General features: G+C 37.7%; 1 protein-coding gene across 2 annotated transcripts; it reads right to left on the bottom strand.

The window, feature by feature from the left end:
* Positions 1-3146: 3146 nt before the first annotated feature.
* LOC139124018 (indolethylamine N-methyltransferase-like) lies at positions 3147-9468 on the bottom strand. 2 transcript variants are annotated; one of them, XM_070690151.1, is made up of 3 exons: positions 9215-9468; positions 4504-4711; positions 3147-4064 (listed from the first exon to the last, which is right to left on the bottom strand). In XM_070690151.1, exons 1-3 carry the CDS (start codon positions 9357-9359, stop codon positions 3650-3652), a joined length of 768 nt encoding a protein of 255 aa, XP_070546252.1. In that variant the 5' UTR covers positions 9360-9468; the 3' UTR covers positions 3147-3649. The 2 variants fall into 2 exon arrangements, with proteins under 2 accessions (XP_070546252.1, XP_070546251.1); XM_070690150.1 differs by having other exon boundaries at positions 3147-4067.
* Positions 9469-9879: the final 411 nt, after the last annotated feature.

Here is a 9879-nt window from a genome sequence, read left to right on the forward strand (position 1 = left end):
AATTTACACTCTGAATTTTCTGTCGCTTTCTGCTTCAAATCTTCATTGCACCCTGGCATTGATAAAGGAGACTTCACGTCTTTGAAGGCTTATGCCAGTAACATTTAGATGATCATGGCCTGCTACCAAATCTTTGATTATTTTATATTTTAGATCACGACGTCTTTTGTTCTCGGTTGTTACTGATTTTAGCTTTGCTGTTAAGTACGTAGACCTTATATCATAGGTGAATGTGTGGCATCATCCTCAAATGTTTACATCCCAAGCGTTTTCTTCATTTCGGCCAGTACGATTCATTTAATATTTGGAGTACAGGTTTCCGGGGATTTTCCTAATCATATATGTACAAGTTATGATGAAATACACAAAATTGTATTTTTGAGACATTAAAGACATTTCAGACATTTTTAAGACATAAGGAATTATCAAAATGTGATATATTCAAGTAAGCCAAATTTTTAGCTTTTTCAAACAGATGTTTTCGTACGTTTTTGCAAGTATGAACATATAACGTAATCCACAATAAGTAAAACCTGTTTTGTCACTACTTTGTTCATATTGTTTGAAAACGATCTACAGTGTTTATGGGGATTTTCTTTTGTTTATTTTTGATAGGAAGGTGTTAATTAGCGTTGGTGTTTTCCTCTGACAAACTTTACAAAGTGGCCATATGGCCACTTTGTAAAGTTTGTCAGAGGAAAACACCAACGGTGTTTATGTGCCCAATTGACACTAAATAATTGTATTTTACTAAAGGAATTTTTTTGTATTTTTAAATAAAATAATTTTACTGAATATAAGTGGTCTGTTTTGTTATTTCCAGGCTTGAACACCCCATGAACGCGCAAAATTAAAGGTGTTCAACAAGTGCATATCATGTGTTCTAACCTTTAACACACTTATCGTTGAACGGCGTCCATGCGTTCAAAAAGTGTTACAGCCCTTTGAACGCGTAAAAGCGTTCAATTTTTGAACACATTTCCCGTGCAACGTGTGTTCAGATATGGAACACCATGGTGTTCAATATAATGTCTGATGAACGCGTAGCGTTCAAAATCTGCACACGTATGTTCAAAAATTGAACGTTGGTTGAACACGTAGTGTTTAATTCTGAACGTTTAGAGGCGTTCAAAAAGTGTTACAAAAAGGCGTTTAATTGGTGTTCTATCCTTGAACACTTCAAACCCTACATCGTACATCTAGGAGCCAGAAACGTTTCAAATATCACTGATCGCGATTGGATGTTTTTCCTTCTGAATATAGAAAAGCCGGCGCGCAGCGAGAGTCGTGGCGCGGCATAACCAAAATTTTCATGACAATTGTGCAGTTTTATGATAAAAGCATGAGATTTGGTGTGAATGTAGATTATTATAATACGAGCCACCTCAGGTTAAGCCTCGTTCTGATGTGGCGGCAATTTTAAAAATGGCGACCATCAGTCACCGTAAAATCCGATAGTTGCTGCTTTACGGATTATTCTATGGAGAAATGTGGATGTATTTCCATCATAAATTCCTATTTAGATTACTATTTGCATTTTTTATTGTTTTAAAATCAATCTGGATACAGGTAGAGCCTCATTCTGGTGTGGTGGCCATTTTTAAACATAGCGACCATGAATTACTGTAAAATCCAATAGTTGCTGTTCTACGACTGATGCTGTGGTGAATAGTTACCACCATAGGCCTAAGTGCCTATTAAGATTAGCCTACTATTTGCATTCTTAATTATTTTATAATTTTATTTTACCAGAATATTATTGACAATAGGGCTGCCTCAAGGCAAAATTGGAAGATTCAAAATTGCCAAAATTGAATGTTTTTTACCATAAGCAGCTGTCAGGTATTCTGTGAAGACTACCAGAATGTAGGCCTACTGTTCAGAGTTTTTTATTTTATTCTTATTTGTAATCGTTGATGCACCAGTTTTAGCCATCTTTAGAGTTGTTGCTGCTGTAGCCGCAAACGGGCGACACACTCACGATGTTTGCAAACTATAGGCCTAGATAGTTCCATGGCGGTGGTGGAGAGGGTATGGAGCGTCCGAGTGTAAGAACAGCCTGTCCCATGTTCTGCCAATGGATGGGTGTTCTTGAGTAGAAATGTTGAATATGTGCAATATTTTGGCATTCTAATTATAGTTTCTAAACTTAACAAATTAGCGCATTGACAAGTTTTGCACGGCGTTCTTGATCATTAGGCCTAACGTGCAAAACTGTTCGGGGAATTTAACCTAATCCCTCACTCTCGTTCATCTACATTCATACGTAGGCCTACATACAAAATAGCATAATACTTACTGTATAACAAATCCTGACGTTTTTAACGCTAAAAATAACATTTTCTTGCGGAAAATCTCTTACAAGTTAAAATCCTCATAATTGTCAATGCTAGACTCTGATATTTATTATGTAATCTACCATCAGTACATTAATGGCGCCATTTAAAATTTAACCACTTAGAGAACACGATCAAGTTTTTATATTATTTTTGGCTATATGCATTATGTTATATACATTAATTTTTATAATCCACTTAACACAAAGCTGATTTTGTGTAATTTGATATTAATATTCTGATTTACAAATTGCTTTTAGATATTTCAACATCAATTTACACAAATATGGATTTATGCCCATAATATTTCGAACATCGTATATTTTGGGACTAATTTCTTGGATGTACATAATTTGTTATTTAATGGACAAACGTGGTACAATAGTCATTAAATTGTATTAGTTCATTTTCTTTCGTTTTGTCAAACATGAGAGGCAGGGAAAGGAAAGCTCAAACACAATCCTACACTTTTGTCAGTCATATCCGTGCTTGGCACTCCCGGACCTGTGCTTGCTTTTGCATGGCTAGTCAGCTGACGAAGAGTATTTTATTCCTTTACATGGTGTTAACATAGGCTAAAACAACAAGATTAAACGAAAATTCAAAACATTTGCCAATTATCATCTTGTTATCCCCTTGGCACATACATCCAAGACCTAAGCAAGGTAGTGTTGACTGGCCAATTATTTGATCAAATGTGAGCTATTCTTTCCAATACAAAGAGCGACACCCCAGTCAAGATTGAAACATAAACCTCAGATATTTTACGTAGTTTAGTATTCACAATAAAAAATTGCATATTGAGTGACATACAATTAAAGTAAAATTTATTCCCCAATGTTGGAATTTTGAACATCTAAATTTGAACTACTTTATAAAGTGTAGAACCAATAATTAGATCACCCAAGTATCGGATACATGTTTTTAACTAAAGAACATCCTGTTAAACTTGAGTTAATTTTTAAAGATTAGAAACGATAATTAAATCAATTAAATTGGATATATGAAGATCGCAAACGAAGTCGAGACGTAGAGACTTTCTCAAGATCAGCCAGTCTTTCCTTGGCGTAGTTGTTCAGCGCATTACCAATATAGTGGCATGTCGTCTTGATTTTGTCGGAAGGAAAAAGAAACAACAGAGTTTGCATCTCACGTTCAAGTCTCTTCACATATGGCCACTTACTAACCTTTTAAGTTGATCAATGTCAAATCTAAATACACGTGATGCAACAAAGTAAACCCTAGATGCACAGCAATTATATGACTTGAATCACAAGTGATTTTTAAATGTTCCACGCAGTTTTATGAGTTGTTCACTGTTTTATGGCAGACAAAAATGATAGGCCAGTATAATCTGCCAACGCTGAGTGGCAGCTCCTGTCTTCTGCTGACACGATATGACAACCCGCCTCGACGATGGCTGTTTTCACGAACGTTTGGTCGACCTTCAAAGAGTAGAACTGTTTTTCTCCTACGCGGTAGAACGTCTGGTTGAGACCAGTGGTCATGATGAGGGCGCCCTCAGGTTTGAGAAGGTTGACGATGTTCTTTACGGCTTCTTTGAATGAATCTTTGTCGGGACAGGCACACTGCACACAATATGAGGCCACGATGGCATCAAATGGCTCATACACTTTTGGTTCCAGTGGATTTGACTTAAGGACATCACAGTGAATTATCTCTCTGATGGATTTTCGTATCAGGGACTGTCTGTCCTCCCAAGTATTTCTGCTGGTCAATAAAATCTCCGGTTGTATTATTTGATGCCTCAGGGTGGCGAACACATAGATTTTGGAAGGGTGATTGAAGTATTTTGAAATTATACGCAACCTGTTAACACTAACTACGACACCTTTTTAGCCAAACCATCGAGGCTAAATATTCATGCTGTTATAATCACAGTTAAATTACGGTGTAAATTATTTTATGAAAATTCCTATATTCATCTTCTGATTTGTGCAACAATCGAGCCAAAGATCAAGGTTTGTGCACCATGACCGAAGTAGTAAAAAACCCTCAGCGCCATGAATTTCTTTTATAATGTGCCAGATTCAATACCCATCATGCTAAAGGAACACCATGTTGTTTTTAAACACGCCAAACTCGAATTGATACATCTTTCTACCCATAGTGTTGCTAGCAATTGGTTGTTTCTTTGGAAACCTACCCGTTGCCTTCCTTCTCACACACCGACTTAATGAAATGACTCCAGTCAACTGCGTCTTGGGTATTTTTGACCCATTTCTCAACGGCTTGTCTGCAGTTTTCAGAATAATCGGAGAAAATGATTTCTGGAAATCTTGTGCAAGTGTGTATAACATTGGCGATGTTGGGACCTCCACCAATTTCTAACAGACGAGGTCCTGTGAAGTCGCCTGTGAAATAAACAAACAAGTAAAATCAAGTTAACTGGAACGAAATGCAATAGCTGAGTATTACATACTTTTCGCATGGGAAACAAAAATCAACAAACAGCAAGAATGCCCTTGAAAAGAGGCAAAAAGAGATATATGCACATGCAAATACAGAAAGACACATTGATAAATGGATAGATAGAGATGGGTAGACGGGCAGATAGCCATGTATCTGCCTTTCTACCTACCAACCTTCTAAGCAGCATGTGCATACATACTTGCTTGCATTACATTACACCCGTGGCCACTTAACTGTTATGTCTACTTGAAGAGTCAGAAACTCTGCTTGTATAAAGACAAAGCAGATACTGCCAAGGGTTGTAAATTAGATATAATGATTGACACTCTGTGTTCATGATTGAGACACAAGATACCACTTCAATTCATGAAAGCCCCTACTCGATAATTAGTTTATGAGAGCACTGCTATTGGTGTCCCGCGAACATGTGTGTTCTATATAGAAAGTGTGTGGGGGTAACTGAAATCAGCTGTATTGAGTTTAATAAACCTAAAGAGACTCTGTGATATGGAGGAAAATAGTACCATAAAATTCATATTTGATCTACAGAGAAAAGTATGTAAGTTACAATCATTCCAACTTTTCCCCAGACAGAAATTGAACAGGTTGGACCAGTCACACACATCTTAATCCTTACTGTTCTCAATGTTTATCTCGTCAATATATCTACCGCACGCTTTTAGCATCTTTTTCCAGATTCTTGAAACTCATCGGTCAAAATTGGCTGTTTTAGCCCTCTTGATCACCCCTATTAAACGGTTGGGTAGTGGAAAGCAACATTGCCGTGTACTTCAGAATAGTACAGTAAGGTGCGGAATTGTGTTTTATCATTTTTGGAAAGTTTAGCGTGAAGTTTAGGAAGTTAAATTAGAATTGTCTAAATCGAAATCTGAACTTCAGCTAAATTAGAAAGTTGAGAACACTATTTAGATCGGGCTAAATATCATAATTAAGAGATATGGAGCTGGAAAAAATTTTGGACTCCTCGGAGCCGAGCTAAACTCCGGCTAAATTAGAAAGTTTGGAACGCTATTTATATCGGGCTAAATATCGTAATTATCGGATATATCACAGGAAAACAAATTGTCCTCCTCAGAGCCGATCTAAACTCCAGCTAAATCAGAGAGTTTAGAACGATATCTAGATCGGGCTAAATATCGTAATTATCGTATATATCGACGGAAAGAGTTTTTGATTCCAGGGAGCCGATCTAAGCTCCAGCTAAATTAGAAAGTATAGAACGCTATCTAAATCGGGCTAAATATTGTAAATATCGGATATATCGCTGGAAAAATTGTGGACATCCCAGAGCCGATCTGAAGACCAACTAAATTAGAAAGGTAAGAACGCTATTTAGATCAGGCTAAATATCATAATTATCAGATATATCGCAGGAAGAAAATTTGGACTCCTCACAGCCGATCTAAACTCCAGCTAAATTAGAAAGTTTAGAACACTATTTAGATCGGGCTAAAAAATCTTAATTATTAGTTATTCGCAGGAAAATATTGGACTCCTCAAAGCCGATCTAAACTCTAGCTAAATTAGAAATTTTAGAATGCTATTTAGATCGGGCGAAATATCGTAATTATCGGATATATCGGATATATGGCTGGCAAAATTTGGACTGCTAAGAGTCGATCCAAACTCCAGCTAAATCTAAAAGTTAAGAATGCTATCTACATCTGGCTAAATATCGTAATTATCGGATATATCGCAGGAAAAATTTTGGACATCTCAGAGCCCATCTAAACTCCAGCTAAATTCGAAAGTTTAGAACGTTCTCTTAGATCGGTCGTGAGGAGTACAATTTTTTTTCCAGCGATATATCCGATAATTACGATCTTTAGCCCGATCTAAATAGCGTTCTAAATTTCCTAATTTAGCTGGAATTTAGACCGGCTCTGTTGAGTCATATACTCGTTTCAGCGATATATCCGACAATTACGATATTTAGCTCGATCTAAATAATGTTCTAAACTTTCTAATTTTGCTGGAATTTAGATCGGCTCTGAGGAGTCCAATTTTTTTCCAGCGATATTGATATTTAATTAAGATAGAAAAATGCATTTCCATTACTTTGTTCAAAGTCACTGTGGTAAAAATGAGGGTCCTAGATTAATTCTTCCATTTTGACTGACAGATGTTATAACCTTCTGTCCCGCGACCAGGACTCAAAGAAACAAAGTCTGTTGATAAGAACAATTAACACATTTTAATCTGACGATTGCCAAATTATTAGATCACTTGTCATTCCCACACAACTATGTATGAACACAGTACCTCAACAAAAGGAGGGACCGTGTATGAACACAGTATCCGAACACACTATGTACGAGCTCCCCGGGATCAAGTTTGTTCTAGTCTGTAAGAGGACTATGGAGTGTCATAGCCTTTTGTTTTCCATCGAAATTGTAATCTACTAAGTAGATTTCCTTGTAAGACAATCTGACGCCAACCTAGGCATTTAAGAGGATATGGAGAAGTGCACGAATTCAGTACTTGATGACGTGACAAAGCAGTACATCACTCGGTAAACTTTAACTTGCCGGGTTTCTTATCTCCGTTCTTTGTATTGTAGACGCCGCCCGTCACTTCCCTGACAAACGCCAAAGAGGTGCGAATTAATCAGCGAATATGTCAGCGAACGTCGTATAGGGGACAATTCACAGAGAGTTAAAATCGGAAACACACCAACGATCGATATTTCTACCGCAGAACACATCAACTGTATTGAGCAGCGCACAGCTTAATTTGGTTGCCCTCCTTGTATTTTATATAGGTTTCTGAGTTCTACAAAATGTCGTCTTCGTATCTATCATTCTCTGAATAGCACCTTACCAATATATCACATCTGACAACAAATCGGAACACAGAATTACCGGTGTTCTGGAGCCGACTTCAAAAATTAGTGGCATTTTCTAATTTTTAAATTTAAGTCAAGATTTTGGTTGCCCTCCTAGTATTTTATATAATTTTCTTGGTTCTACAATATGTCGTTTTCGAACCAATCGATCTTCAAGTTTGGAAAACTCGTTACCAATATCTCACATCATAGAACAAGTTGCCAAGGAGAATTAGCTTTGTAATACATCGCTGGAAAAAATATGTTTTGCTCCTCACAGTCGATCTAAACTCCAGCTAAATTAGAAAGTTAAGAACGATATTAAGATCGGGCAAAATATCGTAATTATCGGATATATCGCTGGAAAAAGTTTCGGACTCCTCAGAGTTGATCTATACGCCAGCTAATTTGAAATTGAAACGTTTAGAAAACTATTTAGATCTGGCTAAATATCGTAATTATGGGATTTATCGCTGGAAAAATTTTTACTCCTCAGAGCAGATCTAGATTCTAGCTAAATTCAAAAGTTTAGAACGCTATTTAGATCGGGTTAAATATCGTAATTATCGGATATATCGCAGGAAAAAAATTGGACTCCTCAAAGCTGATCTAAACTCCAGCTAAATTAGAAAGTTTAGAACGCTATTTAGATCGGGCTAAATATCGTAATTATCGGATATATCGCTTGAAAAATTTTGAACATGTGAGATCCGATCTAAAGTCAAGCTAAATTAGAAAGTTTAGAATACTATTTAGATCAGGCTAAATATTGTAATTTAGCTGTGTTTAGCTGTGTTTTAACGTTTTTAGTTTATCTAGCTCCAATTGACAATACACGGGTTTAGAACAGGAACACGGCGAGAGACACTATTCCGCACCTAACTCGAATAATAAAGACGTTTATGTAGGAAAGGTCAGCTAAGGCTACTCTCGGTGTTTTCCAGTAACCGTAGAGAAACGTACCTGGTGCGCCATAGCTAGGTACGATGTAGATCTGAGTGCCAGGGCTGAGAGTTACCGGCGTTATACGGCCCCCACCAGTGGGAGGCCGTATAATGCCGGTAACACACAGCCCTGCCACGCAGAGCTAGGTATAATGCTGTGTGGAGCTGTGTACATGTTCCGTTCACTGCGTTACTCTCCACTACAACGGAGGGAAACATAGTGGACGAACACAAATCAGTATACATAGACTTAGGTGGCTTAAAATTTTGCCTTGACAAAAGACTACATATGTACAATAAAAGAAAGGCCTTGACTATTGTACTCGTCCACTCTGCCTGGCAGAGCCGTGTATAATACGGCCACGGCGTAGTCATAGCCGTGCACTCTTGACTCATATACCGACCCACGGACCGTGACCGACCGTATGGCTAATAGCAAGCCATCGCACATCGGTTGACATCATGCATGACAGAAAATTACTCTAAGTAAATACTAGAAGTAACTAAGTAAGTAGAAGTATCTGTGTGCTTTTTCTGTCTCTCACTGATGTAGTCTCTCGCACATATGACGGTGGTGGGAATATCAAGCGACTGGTGTATGTCTATCCATAACGTATAGACCAAATACAAATTAGCTCATGTTAGTGTATACTTACATGTGTTGAGTGTCTGTTTAAACATGTCGGAATGAAGTGCGTTGAGTCTTTGCATTTCTTCGACATCGGATAATACACAAGATTTGAGGAACGTCGTGCTTTCAAAGTCTGTGTTATATGCATCTCCTCTGTATACCGTTGCCATATCTTTGGGTTGTACCAACACACAAGGTAGCTTGTCTAGTCAATTCGTTGGATCACGGGACGTGCACAGGTCAAAACCAAGGTTCAGTCGAGCCTAGCCTAGCCTTTTTAGCCTTCACCACGCCTGGCCGGACCCTTTAAGTTATAGTGGCGCGGCACCACTGTAACGTAAAGGGTTCGACTGGGCTAATCTTGTGTAATTTGCTTTCAATTTCCTGATTTAGAAATTGCATTTAGTTATTTCAACGTCAATTTACATAAATATGGATATATGCCCATAATATTTTGAACATTGTATATTTTCGGTGTTTATTTCTTGGTTGTACACAATTTGTTATTCAAATGCACAAACGTGGTACAATAGTCATTAAATTGTATTACTTCATTTCCTGTCGTTTTTACAAACATTGGAGGGACGGTAGGCAAAGCTCAAACACAATCCTACACTTTTGCCAGTTATGCCCTGCTTTGCATTCCCGGACCTGTGCTTGCTTTTGCATGGTCAGTCAGCTGACGAACAG

This window comes from Ptychodera flava (genome assembly GCF_041260155.1).
Source record: "Ptychodera flava strain L36383 chromosome 23 unlocalized genomic scaffold, AS_Pfla_20210202 Scaffold_23__1_contigs__length_28996876_pilon, whole genome shotgun sequence".
In the NCBI taxonomy this organism is placed as follows: domain Eukaryota; kingdom Metazoa; phylum Hemichordata; class Enteropneusta; family Ptychoderidae; genus Ptychodera; species Ptychodera flava.

Bases quoted from the DNA above. Each gene is read 5' to 3' on its own strand.
- LOC139124018 (XM_070690150.1), bottom strand. From the start codon at position 9,359: ATGGCAACGGTATACAGAGGAGATGCATATAACACAGACTTTGAAAGC. The intron at 4,712-9,214 runs GTAAGTATACAC...TTTATTTCACAG, and splicing joins TAAACAGACACTCAACACAT to GCGACTTCACAGGACCTCGT. The intron at 4,068-4,503 runs GTAGGTTTCCAA...TTTATTGACCAG, and splicing joins TGTGAGAAGGAAGGCAACGG to CAGAAATACTTGGGAGGACA.